At 45.3% G+C, this 20,842-nt stretch overlaps 2 protein-coding genes across 2 annotated transcripts; one reads left to right on the top strand and one right to left on the bottom strand.

Annotated features, from left to right (window-relative positions):
- Positions 1 to 1,427: 1,427 nt before the first annotated feature.
- Positions 1,428 to 14,253, bottom strand: pkn3 (protein kinase N3). The gene is made up of 22 exons (XM_070925250.1): positions 14,107 to 14,253; positions 10,840 to 11,116; positions 10,264 to 10,433; positions 9,680 to 9,803; positions 9,349 to 9,500; positions 8,928 to 9,141; positions 8,638 to 8,820; positions 8,040 to 8,149; positions 7,505 to 7,648; positions 7,181 to 7,256; positions 6,093 to 6,252; positions 5,233 to 5,323; positions 5,001 to 5,062; positions 4,747 to 4,816; positions 4,100 to 4,191; positions 3,699 to 3,875; positions 3,526 to 3,588; positions 3,371 to 3,447; positions 2,834 to 2,976; positions 2,565 to 2,672; positions 2,329 to 2,409; positions 1,428 to 2,195 (listed from the first exon to the last, which is right to left on the bottom strand). The coding sequence occupies exons 1-22, from the start codon at positions 14,125 to 14,127 to the stop codon at positions 1,995 to 1,997; spliced, it is 2,796 nt and encodes a 931-aa protein (XP_070781351.1). The 5' UTR covers positions 14,128 to 14,253; the 3' UTR covers positions 1,428 to 1,994.
- Positions 14,254 to 16,605: 2,352 nt separating this feature from the next.
- On the top strand, positions 16,606 to 20,842 carry setb (SET nuclear proto-oncogene b). Its single transcript, XM_070924455.1, has 8 exons — positions 16,606 to 16,787; positions 18,350 to 18,407; positions 18,516 to 18,658; positions 19,182 to 19,285; positions 19,368 to 19,481; positions 19,616 to 19,786; positions 20,352 to 20,477; positions 20,564 to 20,842. The coding sequence occupies exons 1-8, from the start codon at positions 16,718 to 16,720 to the stop codon at positions 20,582 to 20,584; spliced, it is 807 nt and encodes a 268-aa protein (XP_070780556.1). The 5' UTR covers positions 16,606 to 16,717; the 3' UTR covers positions 20,585 to 20,842.

The following is a 20,842-nucleotide window of genomic DNA, read 5'->3' as shown; positions in this document are numbered from 1 at the left end:
ACTATCCTTGTGTGCAGTTTACCGTTTTATAGAGGCACATTTTTCCCCCCCCTCTCTTGAACGCCCCTCCTCTCAGTGGTCCAGCACTGCAGCGGATTGCTTGCTTGTGTCTTGTTATGTTGTTGCAGTCCACATTTCCTGTCTTCCCCCCCCCCCCCCCTCGACCTCTTCCCCAAGTGGCTGTCAACAGACTAAAAAATGAGGTACCTGCTCCATCTTACCTCCTCTATGTGGACCACAGGTCACCAGCGCTGTAGCCCTCATCCGAACAAGTGTTTACAAGTATACCATTTCCCTAAGACAAGCTATAGAGCGCTGCAGGGATGAGGCTTTTTTTTTTGCAGGCTAACCCGGAAGTTAGCATCGCTCTGGTTCCCCTCGACAAGAAGCCAATGGGATTTTAGATCATTGCAGAAAATAAGAAAGTTTATGATACTTACACGTTTCGTTCAGCAAGATAATCTTCACCAATGAACGCCACTTATAAGCTCGTGTTAACCACAGACCTTATTTCAGGCATCTAACCAAAATCAAAAACCCATCGACTTCCACGACGAGGGAAGCGGAAGTGTAAAATACCCATTTCCGGGTTTCAGGACTCATTCCCGCAGCGCATCTATTATCCACATTGTCTGCAGGCACTTTATCGTCTGACTTTAAGGCTCCGAGCTCTTGAAGCCGGTCTTGAAGCCCCGCCTGACTTGGTCTTTTGTTTACGCCCCGAAAACAAACGAAAATACACGTTTTTCGGTGCACACGAGTGGGCGGTCCAGATCTGCGGTCGGTGCGGTTTCTCCGTCAGATCCCGACTTAAACAAGTTGGAGAATTTGAAAAAAAAACAACAAAAAAAGAAACGTTTGTCTTTTTTTTTTTTTAGTGTAAAAAGTTTCGTTGTTGTTCGATTGTGTCCTATTTATTCTGCACAGAGCTCCTACAGGGTCCACTCGCTTCAACAGCTAATTTTTGCAAAATACTGAAATATGAACATGAATATTTTTTAAATAGAACGGTGTGAAAAAGAATAAAATAAATAAACTGTACTGTATTGTTCCTAGTATTTAATCCAACCATGATGTACAGGAGGCGTTTCAGGCCCTTTTTATATATTGTATATCATTTTTAAACTATTTTGAACCAGAAAGATGTCTTTTAGATTTTTTTGTATGACTGTTTCAATGGAGTAACTGGAAGAGAAGTATAGTGCAATACGTTGTTTGGTATTCCCATTTGAGCCCCTCCCCTCGTGCAATAGTAACCTTGTAAGACGAGCAATAAACGTGGTGTTGAGTTTTAACGCACAGCAGGTTTATATGAATTAACATTAATTCATAATTGTGTACTTCTGAATTATATGCAATACTGTCATGCAAATGTTTTTGTTTTTTTTTACTACTTTGAAATGACTGTATACATCAATAAATCAATGTTTCATGAAGCGTTCCCTGGTCATTCAAAGTCCAGCAGATATACATTTATTTATTCATATTTCCCTTCATGTGTGTTTACTCCCGACACACACACACACACACACACACAGGCTGGCTTGTTGTATTTAGGCGTAATGTTTTGTGACATTATTTAAAAAATACAAAAAAAATACAGTTGTATTGACTAAGAAGTTTGATGAAAGAAATTAACTATTTGGCTTTTTTCTTTTTAGTATATAACATCCCAAAAACATATGGAGGTTAACAACAGGTGGACATATAAAAGGGTACATTCAGTACTTTCTTCAGAGTCTCTTCATTAAGGTCACAGGAAATTACAATCTAGTACTTCGGAGTGAGACGGCAGTGCTGACGTTACTGGCAGGATGTCCGTTTGTAAAAAAAGAAATTCATTATTGCACTAAAAATAGTAAATGTCCAGCATTCTGGTCAAACTGCTTGATGGCAGGAACAGCTCAGAATCAAATTTGTTATATCAGAAGAGCTTTAAGGCAAATAAAAGTAGGTATAAACAGGAGCTGCCTTTTCATGTGGCGGCATGGGGGTCAACTCAAGAAAGAGAAGTCAAAGTCGGCGAAGATCTCTTGCTGCTCGGCGGTGAGGACGCAGGTTGTTCGCGGGAGGGTGAGGACCGGCTTGAGGCGGGTGAACTCCTCGTCGAAGTTGCTGACGTCCTTCGGCGCCTTGATGACCGGCAGGAAGGGAGGCGTCACCTTTTTGGCCAGGAGAGCGTCCCAGTCCATCCCCTGTTGACGGACAGATGGGGTTTAATGAAAGCTGAAGCTGAGGCACGGTTGTTGAGCTGTAAAAGTTAAACGGTTAGCCAGAGACTTGTGAGTGTTTGCGAGGTGGTCGGAAAGCGCCTGGGTGAACAATGACCTGAAAGAACTTGTGTCTTTTGATCTGCGAGGCGTCTTCCTCGCCTGCTCCGAGTCTCATCTCGGGGTTTTTCTGCAGCAGCTAGAAGAAAAAAACACAACACACACACAACAAGAGAGAGAGAGAGAGGCGGAGGGGAGGTCAGTACAACTGGACAGACACAGGCCTTGGGCCCTTTAGAGGCGACTGTGCTTGAATCAGCGCATGGTTACACGCTCCGACGGTGACAGTGACACCTTTTGGATGAGGGACACGGACTCCGGGGACAGGAAGCGAGGGTAGCGCACGTCATCGTTGACGATGCTGTCGAACACCTCCTCCTCGTCGTCGCCTGGGAACGGAGACTGCAAGAGAACATATCTGTCTGAATCACGCCAGCTACCCGAAACGGGCTAGCTCACCGAGCTAGCTTGAAATGATTTGATTAGCACAGTGTGAATGGACTGTCGCCATGTAGTGAACACCTGGGCCCCTGAGCCCCATGCTGAGTTCGGTACCTACTGACCTCCCCCACCAGCATCTCATAGATGAGGACCCCGAGCCCCCACCAGTCCACGCTGCGGGTGTAGTTGTTGTCCGTCAGCACCTCTGGGGCCAGAAACTCCGGCGTGCCACAGAAGGTTGAGGTGCGATCCCCGTGGCCCATACCTAAAACAAGAAATGAGGTCTGTGGTTAACACAAGCTGAAGAGGTTTCAACGTTTTGTTCTATGACATAAAACACGTCAGCAGATACCCCCCCCCCCCACTCGTGAACTTTGAAGCTTTTACGTGTCTTAAAAAAGGCGGTTGCTAACAAGCGGCTAAATGAGACGACTACATCAACATCTTCACGCCGAACTCAGAAAGTCATCTCCTCACTAGTTGTGTTTGTACTCTACATCTATCTGTATTCTCTTAAAAGTGAAGCTTAGCGGTGGTGACGTGGTGTAGTTCGTTTATAGCCTAACGTTAGCTTTTTACTTCTGGGCGATGCTAACTTCCGGGTTAGCCTACAAAAATACTCTGTTTTTTTTGTTTTTTAACTGGACCCATTCTCTTACCTTCTTTGCACAAGCCAAAGTCTGCTATCCTGACGAAACCGTCAGCATCCATCAGCAGATTATCCAGCTTCAGATCCCTGACAGACAAGGCACAAACCGAATGACACAAAGTGTCACTGTAATACTGTTCTGAGAGCAGCTTGAGAAGGACTCACCTGTATACTATTTTGTTCTGATGGAGGAACTCCAGGCCGAGCAGCACGCACGACGAGTAAAACCTTCAAAACAAAGAGGGAGCGATGGAAATGATCCTGACATCCGGCATGATTTTTGTGTGTGTGTGTGTGCGTGTGTGTGCGTGTGTGTGCGTGCGTGTGTGTGCACTAACCACGTCTGTTTCTCAGTGAAGATGCTGGTGTGAATGTGCGTCATGAGGTCTCCTCCGGGGGAATAGGCCATCACGAAGCACACGTGCTCCGCGGTCTGGAAGCAGCCGTACAGGTTCACCAGGAAAGGATGTCGCGAGGCGTTGATCACTTCAAAGATCCTCTTTTCACAAATGAGGCTGAACACCAAACACAGTTGGAGAGATTGTCGAGCCGTGTTTTTACCCAGTAAAGCTGCAGTAGGCAATGCAATCGAACTCATTTTGACCATTGAGTGGATGTGAGTGGCCAGTTAACGTGCTAGCTAACCCTGATTGGTTGTTCAATTCTAATAAAAAGGCTGGTGTCAGGTGACCCAAAGAGGAGCGGGCCGAAAGCGTCGGCGCTTCGAGGGAGTGCTCACCTGTCGACCTCGTCCCGCGTCACGATGTCTCCTTTCTTCAGGGCTTTGATGGCGTACAGTTTGCCTGACCTCTTGTACTCGGCCAGTAGCACCTGGGATCAGTTACAGGAGAAGCGTTTCATGCACGCTAACCTTCGTATCTGAAACATTTGTGCTTTATTCGAGAACACAGATGGGGGCAGACAGGAAATGAGGGATGGTGTGCGAACAGAGGGTCCCTGGCCGGAATTTGAACTGGGGAAGTCCTCAAAGATTGTTTTTTTGTTTGTTTTTTTTTTGTCCCTAAAAATCAATAAATAATCATGATAAATGCTGCTTAATTATGACCATGAAAGCTGGAGAGAGACAGGAAAGGCAGGTACGCCCTCTGCCCTGGTCTTAAGCTAAGTCGGTCGCAACTTGGCGCTCTAACTCCGACCTAATAGTTAGGCCTGTTGCACCATCTAGGCTTAAGCCTTCTTCTATTTTTAAATGTTTACGCCTAGTCAAAAGGCCTCGTGTATAGACGTAGTAAAGACCAGCCGGTGCAACCCGGTCCAGGTCACCAGGACTCCCCCTGAACCCTTCATTTCTCGCTAACCTTTTGCTGCTACTGAGACTTTCACAGGTACACTGCAGAGGAGAACAAGTTAAGAGTGGATGCGTACCTTTCCAAAGTGGCCTCTTCCCAGAACTGAGATGCAGTTGAAGTCTTCCATCTGCAGTCCTTCGTCCCTGCTGAGGGAGAGAACAGAAAGTGCACGAAAATAGTTTGCAACTGAATCACTCCTCACCCGTTTTTTGAGTACCTCTAAATGTAAATCTTGAGAACCTCTAAAACGTACATGTCTTTCTTCCCAGAATGTAAAACCCAACCAAAGTTCGGCAGTTTTAGGTTATTATTACGTAAAGCGTGACCTACTGCGGCTGTGGAAGAACCGAGGGTTGTCTCTTGGGCCTCGGGCTCCTGTTCGCAGCGGGGGACTGCTTTTTCAGCCGGGTCAGCGGACAACAGAGAGAATAAACGGACACATCAAGTCAAGTCAAACACAGAGGAAACCTTGGCTTTGGGAGAAACAGAAACTTTAAGGAATGGAACAAAACTGCTCTCGATTGTGACCTGAGGTTCATCGTTAGACAGTATGTTTGCTCACCAGTGGAGAGTCTTTAGTGCTCTTTCTTGTGCGATGTGGGGATTTGCCGGGTTGTTCGTCAGTATAATTTAGACTCACCACAGCAGGTTCTCTGGAAAAAAAACAAAAAAAACAATGAGGAAAAACATATTAAACTGCCACCATTCTGGTGTTAGCATCGCCAACTAGCTTTCGGTGTCTCAAACCTATTTGTTTCTTTATGAAGAAACTAACCCCCAAAACAAATACTGCTACTTTTGGGGAAGGGGGGCGCAAAATAATGAATAAACACTAAGAAGGGCCTTCTAGATGTTTCCATTTTTTAGGTTGTCCTTCTTTCTGCAGCGGGCGCCTCCTAAAGCATGGCGTCAATTCTCCTCGTATGTTTTCACACAGATGAAACAATGCGGTCTCACATTGGAGGGGCCGCTATATCCACTTTCACAGTTTTAAAAAGGTGAGATTTAAGATCTACAGTAAATCCTCAAAAAAAAAAAAAAAAAAGGAGGAAAAAGTGCATTTGTTGGGGACTATTTTCAGCGGCGGATGAATCCACATTTGGAGCTCTACTGAGTGTTTGGGGGCAGCAGGAGGGTGTGTGTGCGATTGAGGCGAAATAAACTACAGTGTGTGTGTGTGTTCATGGTGATGAAGGTGTGGCTCACTGATACATCAGGTCACATGTTAGCAGATACATATTATAGAAAAATATAAAGTATAATGCTCAGTTTTATAACCTCACATGCTATCATTATGCAACCACTATGTCTTAACTCCGCTGAAGTCACATTCTCTATAGTCTCAGATCATCATGGGCGGGTAGAAAAATAGCCTCAAGAAGAAGAACAAAGAGATGTTTCTGGGTCACCGCAGAGCCTTACCGTCCCGGGGAAGTGGCGGACGACGCGGGCCCAGCGCTGGGGCCGGCCAACGGAGGGCTCATGGGCTCCAAGGAGCTGCAGGGAGGCAGGATGCTCATCATCAAGCGGCCCCAGGTGGCGAAGTTCATGTTCATCTGGGCGGCGCGCAGGAAGTCCTTCCCTGGGGAGGAGAAGACATTTAGGGGTCGGCGCAGAGGCAAGAACTTCGGTGTACTCCGAGGTGAAAATAAAAGTTGTTTAGCCGAGTTCGTGTGTGAATTTATACTAAATTATTTATTTATTTATTATTAAGATAATAATAAAGTTTGGGACTTTAGGGGCTCCATACAAAAGAAAAACTACTTGGTGTCTGATTCACCATTTTATGTTTCAATTAGGTCTTCAAGTGACCTTTGCACATAAACAAAATAAGCAACCACTGTAATTTCTTTAAAAATAAAAAAAAGGCTGCCCCCGTCATGTCGAAGTGTCCTTGAGCAAGACACTGAACCCTAAGCTGCTCCCGATGGAGACCAGCACCTTGCATGGCAGCTGGTCGCCATTGGCTTGTGAATGTGTGAGTGAATGGGTATATACATAAATATATATATATATATTTATTTATTTTTTAATCCATTTCAACATTTTTTTGGACGTTTTTGTGCCATTTTCTCAGCGTTAAGCTAGCTATGTGTTTACACAGAGACGCAGTAACATCTCACTTCTCGTGCCTAAAAACCAAACCAACAAAACCAACGAACCACTAGCCAATCAGAGGCAGAGTAGGGCGGGTCTTCGCGGAATGCGCTGCGCAAGTGTTTTTATTATTCTTTTTTTTTTTTTATATTTTGTTTTTCTTTTTTCACAATATTGCGTGATGTGTCTCTGTATATTGACAGCCTTCGCGTTCATGAAACCAATGACAGTGAACTAACCTCATGCAGCTGGAATGACAGCAAGAGATAAGGAGTATAAGGATCAGTAAATAAATAACGTAGGTCCTAGAACTTCATCTAAATCCACGCCGTAACATGACACGTGAGAAACAAGTTATGGACAAAGCAATAATAATAATAATAATGATAATAATAATAATAATATGCTGCTACCTTTTTCTTTTGGGAAAATTCTCCTCTGCCTCTGGAGTTTGGAGCGCCGCTCAATGACAGGATTGATAAATGTCACCTGGGAGCGAAGAGAGGAGCTGATTACGATTCATAGAAAACAAATGATTGAAAAAAGCATTATAAAAAGCCACTAATTAGAACTTTTAATTCTTATGGTGTAACAATAATATTATAAGAGCCCAAAACGCAGGTACAATATGTGGGCATGCTAGGCTCGTTTGCCCAGGGGCGATTTGTGTGTAGTTTGATTCTAGAAAGACGTGCAGTCGTCACGGGAGCAAACAAACTGGACACGAAAGCGAGAACCTCGATGAAGAGGACGCCCTGAGGCTCCAGCTGGAGACACATGCCACGCCGGCGGTTGTCCAGGAAGTCCTCCAGCCGCAGGAACTTCACCCCGCTCAACGCTCGCCAGTCTCTCCAGTACACGGCAATTTCCAGCTCCCTGGACTAGATCAACACACACACACACACACACACACACACACATTTCATACGTGTTCATAATCGCATTTAAAATCAATTCACAATTCAAAAGACTGGATTGGTAGATTTGGTGGACCAGGGTGGACTTTTAGTTTCTTCCGGTCCAATCAGGTTCAGGAATCATTTTGCACTATTTGTCACGCTTTCCTTATAATTGCCTTTACACGGTCCACTCAAAATTCGCCTGAAGTCTGCCCAGGCAGCAACGCCGTCACCCCGTGTCGATGTCACAGTCAAGGGCCCGTTATCTTATGTCATCCTAAAACCAGGTTAGTGGAGCAACCGCTTGAGACATGCAGCCCGGGCCCTGGCTGTAATCTGAGCTGCCCGTGGTGGAAGCTGAAAGCCCACTGACCCGTTCCAGTTCGATGCTGAAGCTCTGGCCCCAGGCCTCTTTGCCCAGCTGTCTCCAGTGCGTGCGCCCCACTAGCCGGTTGTCCACCTTCAGCACGACGCTTATCTCCGCTGAGCCACAAACACACACAAATAATAATAATAAAAAAAAAGGTTTTAAAACAGGCTTGTGTGGATATTTCAAGTACAGGAAAATGCAGTGTTAGCTGGCATAAAACACACAGGAACCTCAAGTAAGAAACGTTCTGTTCAGCCGTTATAAAGAAACTAAAGGAGCTGGTTTTAAAGAGACACCTTGGTTTTGTGTAATAACGAGAAAGTGATATGTAGTTATAAGTTATCTACGTGTTTCTGGGGTATTATTTTGGGGCGTAACTGTGATATTGTAATAGAGAGATGCTACAAATTGGTCAAAGCTAAGACAGCAAAGGACCGTGTTACTTCTTTCTGTCCCACCGCATTATCTCAGTCCCAGTTCTCCATCGATGAAAACAAACATAAAACATCAGTAGTTTAGGCCACATTTCTAATTCTCAAGAATTCTTTTGTTAGACTTGTGGAAGAGCAAAGAAGCAAAAAGAGCCGGGGTGTTGTCTTACAGGACAGCTCGTCGGCCTTGGCTGTCTTGCCGTTGGCCCCGCGTCCCGACAGGCCGGCTCTCGCCTTCAGCGGCTTCCCGTCCGAGAGGCTCGCGGGACTGGCCGAGCCACTCGTCGCGAGGCTGCGGCCCGGGACAGACTCCAACAGGTCTTGGCAGCCCTTCAAACATACCTCCAACCGACCTGAGGGGTGGAGGGGATTCAGTTCAAATCACACAATTATGAGACGTCAGACGAGATCTTTGACGAGGAAACTGAACGGATATATATTGGAGCACGTCGGTGGCAACCTGTTAGACTGGCGGGCTTGAAGAAGGAGGAAGAAGAGGAAGAGGACGGAGCGCTGGATCGCTTCCTTGGCGTGGAAGGAGAGGCTCCCAACACTAGTTTCTCCATGATGGCAGCATGTTTGGGATGGTCCTGAGGCAGCTCGCTCAGGCGTCTCTCCAGGGACAGACGTAACAAATCCACCTTCTGAGATGACTCTTGCATCCGTGCCTGGGCCTGGTGGGGCGGGACACACACACACACACACACACACACACACACACACACACACACACACACACACACACACACACACACACACACACACACACACACACACTCCCTGAAGAGTACAGCCTGGCTATGACTATGCACAGAGGTGGTGTGATCCCAGGTCACAGGCTGCTGCCTGGTGTCAGTGGGGACCACCCGGCTGGTACCCACCTCTGCAAGCACGCGGCGGTCCTGGACCTTGCACCCGCTCAGCTGCTTCACCACATTTTTGGCGCCCTCTGCGACGGCCAATTCAATCTTCATATGGTGCATGAGTTCAGCCACCCGCAGCTCCAGGGGACTGATCATCTCCACGGGGTGACCTGAGGGCAGGTGGAGCATGTCAGACTTCAGGCACCGTCAGCAGATTTGGGAGCAGATAGCAGGAAGCGCCATTCCCTTTGAACAGCAAGAGACCTCCACTTCCATGGAACTTGAGCAAAGTCCATTCAAAGGTGAACACCGTGACATGACCTGTACATGTGCGTGTCGTAAGGTTTACCGTGCGTGCCGTCCCGCTCCCCGTCTCGGACTTGGCTGACTTTGATAATCTGCATGCGCAGCAGCTCAATCTTCGTGCGGCTGTCCTGCAACATTTGCTGGGCTGTGGACAGCATCTTCCTGTCCTGGAAAAACAAAACAAAAAAAATACAACAAATGGACAACTGAAAAAAAGAACACCACATCGTTTCTACTACTATGCTAAACAGTTAGAATGTAAACTTGTGCGTGTTGTACTTGTAAATGCTACTGCTTTTGGTCAAATACTAGTACTATACTAGAGTTATGGAAATGTTATTAAGTCATACTGGTTACTGGTTCTCTGTAAGGATGGGAAATAACTATATATATATATATATATATATATGCCCTGAGTTTAGCAGAAGATATTTAGAGCATTTGAAACACAAAACTGAATGATAAAGAAACTAGGAAGACAAAAAGATAGACATAAATAGCAATGTTGTTATCAAAACGGCCAAAGTTGCAGTGGGAGTTCATGCTAGTACCGTACTCTACCCACTGAGAGGAGCAGCCCTGTCTTCAAGTACCCTGGAACGCAATGTGGGCCATATTGTGCCGTACCTTGACTGAGCTGTTGGTGTAAGTCTGGATCATGTTCTCGGCGCCCTGTTTGACTTTGGTCTCCATGGTGAGCTGCTTCTTCAGGGTTCGGACTCGGCTGGCGAGCGGTGACGTGACCTCTTCCCACTGACACGATTCCGCTGACTGGCTGTCTTCTTCCTCTGAGCAGCCTGCATAAATTTTTTTTTAAAAAATCATGTTGTGGGTTTTAGGCTTTCGATATCTTGGGGAAACAATTAGTGGTGATTCATTTGAGATGGTTTAATAACAGGCTCAACATGTTAAAAGAGCCCATATTGTAGAAAGTGAGATCTCCATGTCTTGAAGAAGCTTACAGTAAATATGGACCTGGATAGAAATTTGTGACTGCAAAGAATCCACGAGCCGGACGCATAATTAATGATGGCACTGGCTAATCAGTGCTCATGTAAAAAGAAATAAAAACAACAACAACAACAACATGCCAGGTGTCATACGTTTTATGGATATAAAAAGGAGCTGGAGGGAAGCTAACTCTGGACAAGGGAAGTGGTTTTAAATCAAAACGCACTCCAACAAGTGATCCGGCTCGGTTACCTGTGGTGGCGTCCCTCTCGGTGGCCATAGACCTGGCATTGAACTCCTGGAGTTGCCAGTGCAGCTTCTCCAGCTTGCGGCTCGAGGCCCTGAGTTGGCCCTCCACGTCGGCGGCGCTCTTGCGATTGGTGACGGCCCGCCGCAGTCGCTCGGCCGCCTCCTTGATCTTCAGCTCCCGCTGGATCTCCTGCCTGAGCAGGGAGCGAGCGTCCTCCAAGCGCTGCTGATACTCCGGGTCCAGAATGTCCCCCTCGTCCAGACCCTGCAGGTTACCGCTCTGAAAAGGGCACACCCGCGCCAATCTCTGATCACTGTGTGTTTTTCATATTTCTTTACATATACATATTATATCAACACAACATAAAATCGCCCAGCTGTCATTATCGTTCCTACAAAAACATGCTAATGCCACTTACCTGAACTGAAACCACCACCTACAATACAAAGGACATCGTTCACACCTCCACCCACATGAAGACAAGACCAAAAAAAAAACCCTTCTATTTAAAATTTGAAAATGGAAATTATGCACAGGTTGTGTCCACTGGTTGATGCTGCTTAAAACAGGAAGGAGGGGAACTAGTTGAATAAATGGGCAACGACTGCTGAGGAAGTAAAGTATTTCAGGAAGACCAAGTTAAACCAATGTGCCATACCTACAATAAATGGCACAATGGCTCCCCCTTGTGGATAAACATCTGCTTTCTACTACAGAGGTAACAGCATTTCTAAATGTTCATTATCAATAAATCTGTTAAAGGACCTGTTTTCTATGAATCATTTAGTCTTAGTCTATGAAACTTGTCCAAATGAGAGTCCACAGAAGGGCTGCAACTAACGATTGCTTTCATGAATCTTTTAGTCTATAAAATGTAAAAAAATTAAAACAAAACAAAAAGAAATGTCCCCGAGCCCAAAGTGACGCCTTCAGATTGCTTCTTTTTGTCCAAAACCCCAAAGACTCTTCTTTTACAGTCATAAACGACAAAGAAAAAGCAGCACATTTAAGAAGCTGGAGCCGGCAAACGTTTGACATTTTTGCTTGAAAAATGACCAACTATCGGCAGCTAATTTTCGTCCGATCGAATAATCGAGTTATAGTCGTTGCAGCTCTGGTCTGCAGAGACATCTTCCACGAGTGTTTTGTTTTGTCTTGTCCTGAGGAGCAACAATATATATGATGGCAAGCTGTGTGACTTTCTTCGACACTGCTAGAATTAGGCTTTCCCTCTGCTTGACTGTGCGCCGTCTCCTGTTTTGGTTAACAAATCATTCAGTCCGATTTGCGTGCTGCTCTTGTGGCGTGCTCGTAGACTTTATTCTGATCGCTGACCTGTTTTACTGGATCTTAACCATTCGCGTTAGTGAATTGTGCTGCGTCAGGTAATTAGGGATAAGGTTAGGTCTAGTCTTGGGTCTAGGGTCGCCCGCACCTTGTAGGGTCAAGAGACCTTATTCTTAAAGCAAGTTCCTATTGCCAGGCCCATCGCCGTTGGGGTGAATGCAACAAAAGCTCACAGTTAAGACTTTTAATGCAGAGCTACATAGTTCGCTGACCTAAATTGAAAAGAATGCTGTCCAACGGTGTGAGCAGTGTCATTAATCCTCTCCCCCCTGGGGGGCCAGATATTCGATGCCACTCCTGAGAAATCCACACACTGACATGGTAACCTGTCCTTTAGATATTCTTCCAGTAAAATTTCTAAAAGGACCTTTTTTTTTTTTTTTTTTTAAACACACAGGCCTCAAAGTGTAAAGATGTTACTTTAAGACTATTTCTAAGCTCCCGTTCTTAAGCTAAGCTTTTAGAAAAGGTCGTAGCAGATGTAACTCCTAGCTTTTATTTTGGAGAGATTCCATCCGGTTTTAGACAAAACAACATAACATAATACTGAAATTGCTCTTCTTCAGATCTTAAAATGACTTATTGATGTTGGCCATGAACCCATTCTTGTTCTCCTGGGTCTAATAATCGATACCATAGGTCATGTTGTCGTCTTGGAAGGGTCATATGCTGTTAATCCTTATGAGATCAAATTAGAGCTGAAACAATGAGTCGATTAGTCAACTGAAAGAAAGACAACGAGCAGATGTTTTGATAATCGATTCATCGTTTTTTTTGATAACATCTTAACATTTTTGGAAAGGTGGATTAATCGATCAATAATAGCCCCTAATAATGGCCCCTAATTCATAAATCAGGCTACATAATAGAGAGACCAAATGAAGTTTACATGAAAAGATGCTACATAGGAACAACAAACCAATGTCAACAGATTTTGTGACAATATTACTGTAAGTGTTTAGGATCGGATTAGGTCGTGCTTTAGCCTTAAAAGGCATTTACCCGACATGCATCACTCCACTCAACTCCACTCCACCGCTGGACACGAAGCCCAGACACCTGAAACGAACCATTAAACCCACATTGGCTGCTGGATCATTACTTCTTTGCGACAAGTACGTGGCTTTGTTGTGGGCCCAAAATAGCAGCAGTTGAGGAAGGCTGCCATTAGTGCTGGGTATCACCGGCATCTATTCATTTCTTCGGCTATTATGATACCATATTACCCGAGGGACACGCCTTCCTGGCAATCAAAACAAGCGCACCTTTCTGCCTAGGAAGCGGTGTCAAGTCCGGCTCCCATTACGAGACGGTGTTTGTTTTTTTTTGTTTTTTTTACATCACAGTGACCAATGGGCGGCAACTAGCTCTATAATCATACAAGTCCCAATTACTTTGGGAAGTAATACGTCAGTTACAACCCTAACCCTTTTGTGTGACTTATTTTAATAAGATGTGACATTATACCTAAAACTGAAACTCTCGGGCGGGAGTACGAGCTAAAAAACACCGCTGGAAGTGTAAGCTAACCTTTGCTGAAATAAACCCTTTATGGATAGTTGGACGCTGGACGCCTGGCTCCAGTAAGAAACTCACTATAACGACACTGGAAGGCTAAAGCCGTGTCGAGGAGGCAGCGTAACTCGTAACTGCCGTCTTTTATTAACGATAAATAGCCAGCGACTATTTAACGCTATAGGTATTTGTCTGACAACCGCAAAGGCAGGGAAACTATGAGGAGAAGCAAACGAGACAAACAGGAAAATCCTGTGCGGCTGTCTGGCGAAGTAGCAACTAGCGTTACTTAGCCTGACTTCAACTAAACGTCGGGTAATATTAAGCGGCGTAATGTTGGCACCTAATGTCTCCATTTTAGTTCAACTTCGTTTGACGACTTAGACAACGTGTGGCATGACATGTACCTGTAGTGTTAAGCCTGACATGGTGGCTGTCAGTTGTCCGTGCGGGACATTCAACCCAGCGCCCAACGTCCGCTCCACCGGCTCCCAGCGGTCTTCTTCGGGCCAGAAAGCAGTTAGTTCAGGTGAAACGGCTCCGGGGAGGAATGGCGCAGCTATTTCAGGTGAACTGACGGCGGCATGTGAAATTCAACGTCTGCTAAAGCCGTTCGGGTGCGCTCCGCAGGGGTGTATAGCGGTGTTCATCGTGGGGAATCAAATCAGAGTAAAAGTTTGAATTGACTTAAAGTGGGGACTCGACGTGAAACTGACGTCAGTCGGCGGCGGCTGTGTTGGTTGGCTGCCGCTAATGACAGGGACGCTGCGGGAACCAGTCACATTCGAGTATTCAGTGCACCTGCCGAGGTGGCATGAAGATGCATTCACGTGGCCTGTGCTCTCCTCTGATACCTGATTTTAAACACGCAGCAGAGCGTGTGGAATATGCCATAAAATGTATTCAGTTAATAAAATGTTCATTTTAAAATGTCATGTATTTATGTCGTGTGAAGGAACACTCCATCCAGCCACACACACACACACACACACACACACACACAGTATGTGGGTGGGTTTTGGAAATTGTGCCTAATTTTTGATGTACAGTGTGGACATGTCAGGTAAATACAAAGTGTGTTTTTGGTCTTTTGCTCCATGAGGTTTACAGTACTGACAAATGATGCTAACAGCAAAGAGAGGAACCTGTTGAATAAATGGGCAACGACTGCTGAGGAAGTAAAGTTTTTCAGGAAGACCAAGTTAAATCAATGTGCCATACCGACAATAAATGGCACAATGGCTCCCCCTTGTGGATAAACATCTGTTGAGCTTTCTACTACAGTGGCAATAGCATCAGTTTCTAAATTTTCATTATCAATAAATCTGTTAATGGACCTGTTTTCTATGAATCGTTTCGTCTTAGTCGATGAAACTTGTCCAAATGAGAGTCCACAGTAGGGCTGCAACTAACGATTGCTTTCATTATCATTAGATAAACACGAGTGGATTGAAGTATTGAATTTGATGGTAATTCATGTGCTCTGCCTCTAATTTCAATTTGTTCAATAGCATGTGAATGCTATATAGTTTATTATGGCTAATGATAATACACAATTGAAATTTGTGAAAGCCCAACTCCTTTTCTCCCATACTGCCATCATAGAGTCCATCCTCACCTCCTCCATCACTGTCTGGTGCGCTGCTGCCTCCACCAAGGACAGGGGCAGGCTGCAGCGTATCATCCGCTCTGCAGAGAGGGTGATTGGCTGCAACCTCCCATCTCTTCAGGACCTGTACTCCTCCAGGACCCTGAGGAGAGCAGGGAAGATCGCTGCCGACCCCTCCCACCCCGGACACCATCTGTTCGACCCCCTCCCCTCTGGCAGGAGGCTGCGGTCCATCAGGACCAAAACCTCCCGCCTCAAAAACAGTTTCTTCCCCTTTTATTCTTATTCTTATTTTATCTTTTATATTCTACTTATTTGTTGTCAAAACAATAGCACCTTCAGACCACGGCAAATTCCTTGTAATGTATGTTACTTGGCAATAAACAGTTTCTGATTCTGATTCTGATTCTGTAATGTTATAGGCTATATGATATAATTTAGTTACACTCAAAAGTTTTTGCAAACATCAGTTCCTCTTAAAATGAAAGGCCTGGAAAAAATAAATGGACCAAACGTGTGATACTGCACACAGAGAGTGGAGTCAACGTGACAAGAGAGCTGACTCTGTGAATTAAAAGGAAAGGTATGACATTTTTGGGGTCATTTATTTTGCTTGGAGGCTCTGTTAAGGCTTGTCAGAGAGAGCAGTAATGGAGAACCACACATAGGTGTGTTAAAAAATGGAGCCAACAATGGTTTACTGTGCACTGTGTATTTGTGCGTATTGGCCAGTGGTTTTAATTTGCAATAATGGAGCTTTCAATTTTGCATGCATGTGATTATTGTAGTTTGTCTCAGGTGCCAGCTCTCTGCCAGTTTTCACACATTACGTGAAATTGACATAGTTCCCTAAAATGAATACAAATGTGTTTACGTGAGACTATGGCGTCGTCTCGTGTGTCAATATGGAGCTTATAATCAAATGCAATGGGCACAGTTTTGACCCATTTCAGTCAATGTTTAATAAAATACTGTACTTTATTCAACAAGTACAAAAACACAATACAATAATTACATTTAACACGTTGTTTTATAGTAGCTGGATAGCTCCTACAACCCTGAAGAGGGAAATGCAATAGCAGAAGAAAGGATGAATGGGCTTGCAAATTGTTATCAAAAGTAGAACATTTAGTCCAGAGCCAAAGTTGGAAACCTACAGATTTGAGTTGAACGCACTGCCTGCAGTCGCACTCCAGCCAGCTGGGGGCAGTAGAGGACCATAAATGTGTTCACCGACCGAGCGCCGCACGGAGAGAAACAAGCGTGTGAAGCTGCGCTCATTCTTCCTCACCGTGGGCTTGGAAGACACGCACTCTATGTAAGGTGGAACTAACTTTTATCCTCCAGAGAAGAGTCACAGACCACCCGGGATATTCATCTGGTCAAACGTGCCACGGCGAACGATAACCATGTCGGCCTCATCGGCGAAAGTCAGTAGGAAGGAGAATTCGAATCACGACGGAGCGGACGAGACCTCTGGTAACGTTAAGGAATGGCGGTTTATCCTGTAACGTTACAACGCCATTTTCGTTTGTTTTTTCGTCATTTTGTCATTCCCACTGTAGTTTGTTGTGTTGTATCGAGTTGAAATGACGCATGTTTACGGGTGAGCAGCTTAATTCGCCCCTTCTTGCACATAGACATTGGGGTCAAATGCTGTTGTGCAGGACTGTTCAGCAATATAGCATGCTAGCATGGGCTAACTATTTAGCCAGCGTGAGAGGTTAGCTAGTGGTTAGCTATTAGCTTACATTAGCCTCCAGTTCACATGAAGGAGTCCGGTATTTGCATTGCGTTTAACGTGACGTGCGGTTATTGTTCATGCAGACAGTTTAGGGAGGTTTGTTGTGGGAGGGGAGGGGAGGGGAGGAGGGGGGGGCATTGATGAAATCCCATGCAGCCGTGCGTCGCCTCGTACACGGTTGTGGCTGGAGCTTCACAAACGAGTGTTTGCCCACACTATTAGCAAGTGCAACATTCGCTGTGTTCCCCCCCCACCCCCCCATCAGTCAAGAAAGGCCGAGCACCGATAACGTCGGCTGCACCGTTTTAACGGTAACCGCGCGTGCAGGCTTTGGCTTTGCGTGCGAGTTTGGTGGCTGGTGCGAAACGTAAACAAGCTACGAGGTGGCATTACGAAAGTTGATGTGCGTCTGACACGCGTGAAAGTGGCTCTGGTGGACACCTCCGTGGCGTCACGTTGACATCCGCGCGAAGGAGACGGCGTTTCTCTGCGACACGTCGTTAAGCCCCTCATTCAAACCAGGCCGCCTTTAGCAGAGCAACAGGAAGCTCCAGACTGGAGGAGGCAGAGAGGGTCTGTTTGCCATGGATCCGCCACACACACACACACACACACACACACACCACTCCTGGCGTCCCGCGTTATTTTAACACACCATGTACGTGAGACCAGTGAGGTAGCAGTAGCTTGGAGTTCACGTCGAGAATATTTTTAAACGGTTTTTAATCTTAAAAACACGCTAATATGGCTGACTTTAGCTAGTCGCCAAGTCAGTTTGAGGTTGTGTACAGTGGACGCTGGTTTTAATGTGCTGCAAAACTTTTCCCCTTTTTTTTCTTCTTCTCGTAGTTGGCAACAAAAAATAAAATCGAGGCGTGTGAGTAAAGTAAATGTCAGGCGCATCTGATCACTTACTGTAGCTCACTGGCTTCCAGAGTATGAACGAACTAGCTTTTGATTCCATCTCATATCCTCCCTGGGATTTCAAGGATTTACAGGAGGCAGATCTGGTTTGAACACAAAAAAAAAACCAACGACAGATAATGATTTAATTGACTTTGTTTAGTTTGGTTCTGAATCTGGCACCAGGCGTATTGACATTTTGGCATCAAAGTGACTCCAAAAAAAAAACAATTTCAAAGTCTGCTTTGAAGCTACAAACCCGCCGCTGGCTGATTTCACACCTGACATAAATGCAACGTGTCAGGGAAGTGTTGGTTGGATATTATCATTCGCTGACTTTCAGCGGAATTGCGTGATGCTTTTTGTAAAAGCATTTTCTTTTCTCCCTTTTCAGAAAAAGAGCAACAGGAAGCAATTGAACACATCGACGAAGTACAGAATGAAATTGACAGGTGAGTTTTTTGACTCTCGGTTTGTGAGTGTCGAAAAGATGGCTGCATGGAGAATGTGTTCTTATTGACATGTTGTTGTTTTTTTTTCCCTGCCTTCTCTCTCCCCAGACTTAACGAACAGGCGAGCGAAGAAATTTTAAAAGTAGAGCAGAAGTACAACAAATTACGCCAGCCATTCTTTCAGAAGCGATCAGAACTCATAGCCAAAATCCCCAACTTCTGGGTCACAACATTCGTCAACCATCCACAAGGTAAACTGTTGCATTTCATTGTTGTTCTTTTATCAGCCAGTATGTGTGTGTATATGGTGACTCTAACCTTAAAGCTGCAGTAGGCAATATTATTGAACAAAAATTTTGGTTGGAATAAGAAAATTTGACCATTGCATGTCACTTACAATATTTAATTGAAGGGCTCCTTTAAAAAAAAAAAAAAAAAATGCGATTGGCCAGTTACGTGCTAGCTAACCCTGATAGGTTGTTTGATTCAGAGCTGGTCCAAAAGACTAAATACAAAGGGGGACGGGTGCTCACAGACACATTTTTTTAAAGGAGCCCTTCAATTAGATAGTTAGTGACATGCAATGGTCAAAATATTGCCTACTGTAGCTTTAAGAGCCAATTTTGCTGGTAACCGAAAACCTCATCAGAGGAGTAAACAGCCTCAGTGTTACGTTTTTCAATGTTATGCTGACGTGTTTCTCATGAGCGCACAGAAAATGGTCCGATCAGTAGCAAACGGTGTCTGTGCTTGCTCTTTGCGTCTGGCCTGCAGTTTCAGCTCTTCTGGGGGAGGAGGATGAGGAAGCACTTCATTACCTGTCGAGGGTGGAGGTCACCGAGTTCGAGGATATCAAGTCTGGATACAGAATAGATTTTGTGAGTCGCTGGGTTCGTTTTGTGTTCGTACATTCTGTCAAGCCACGCCATATAGTGACACGGATGTTTTTCTCCTCCGCAGTATTTTGACGAGAATCCGTACTTCGAGAACAAAGCCCTCTCCAAAGAGTTTAATGTAAACGAGAGCGGAGATCCTGTTTCCAAATCAACTGAAATCAAATGGAAAGCAGGAAAGGTTGGTTTGTATTTTTTTTTTTATCTTTAACTTTACATTGCCTTCCTCTAGTCCTCCCCAGTGTTGGGCTTTCTTGATATTCTGATATACTTTTATAACCTTCAGTCTTGACCGGAACACGTTTCCCTTCCCAGGACCTGACGAAGCGCACAGGCCAGACGCCAAACAAAGCTGGAAAGAAAAGGCAGCACGAGGAGCCAGAGAGCTTCTTCACCTGGTTTACCGACCACTCGGATGCGGGAGCTGACGAGCTGGGCGAAGTGATCAAGGACGACATCTGGCCTAACCCGCTGCAGTACTACTTGGTAGGCCTCTTGCTCTTCACCCTGGTGTCTTCCAGTCTCGGAGAGCGCTCGGACAGAAAGCAGCCCTGTGCTACAACAACGCAAGGCGCTTTGTTCTTAACTACTGTTTGCGCAAAATACTATGTTGTTATGAGGGTGTGGTCCAACCCATGGGTACTAATGTAGTAATGACTACTGACTTAATGACCACTGAGTACTGATGTAATAGTGACCACTGAGTACTGATGTAATAGTGACCACTGAGTACTGATGTAATAATGTAGTAATGGCCTGAGTACTGACGTAGTAATGACTGTTGGTCTTGTCAGATCCTCTCATTTGAACCCCTGTTCACCACGAGAATGTAGAGCCTGACTGACATATTGGCTTATTACAGGTATTTCGTAGGCGCGTGTAAGTTGGCTGATGAGTACGATATGTATGTTTGAGGTAATGTAAAAACACTTGTGTCCACCAGAGAGCACTAGTTTTATTTTCTAACTCAGTCATCGCGCTCACGCTGTTACTGAGACATTCAAGGCATTCAAGACCGGATCAAGTGGTTTAACGTCTGAACGTTCCCCAGGTCCCTGACATGGAGGACGAGGAAGGCGACGGCGACGACGACGACGAAGAGGAGGGCCTGGAGGATATTGACGAGGGGGAGGAAGAGGACGACGACGACGAGGACGGCGATGGAGAAGACGGAGAGGTAAGGGTACTGTAGTTCCAAACACACTTGTTCTTCTGGGAACAATCGGTGTAATACTTTGTTTGTTTTTGTTTTTTCCCTTTCAGGATGACGGTGAGGACGATTAAACGTTTCAACCAACACCACATCCCAGTCCTCCCTCCGTGATCATCCTACAACCCATGGGAGCAAAATATTTTGTTTTGTTTTTTTTGGGGGGGGAGGGGGAGGGGGGTTTGTATAAAAAAAAAAGTTTCCCTGTGTCTAGTCAGCGTGTCCGTCCTCTTCCTCTGCAGCCACCACGGGCCTTGTCCATAGTGCCATGGCTACAGGCCGGCTCTCATACACAGCAGGTCTACATGGAGGGGGTGCAGGGAGTTGGGGGT

The sequence above is a fragment of the Enoplosus armatus genome, chromosome 18, assembly GCF_043641665.1.
Source record: "Enoplosus armatus isolate fEnoArm2 chromosome 18, fEnoArm2.hap1, whole genome shotgun sequence".
Classification (NCBI taxonomy): Eukaryota; Metazoa; Chordata; class Actinopteri; order Centrarchiformes; family Enoplosidae; genus Enoplosus; species Enoplosus armatus.
Note: the sequence above shows the minus strand (reverse complement) of the source record. Positions and strands in the feature narration are given on the sequence as shown.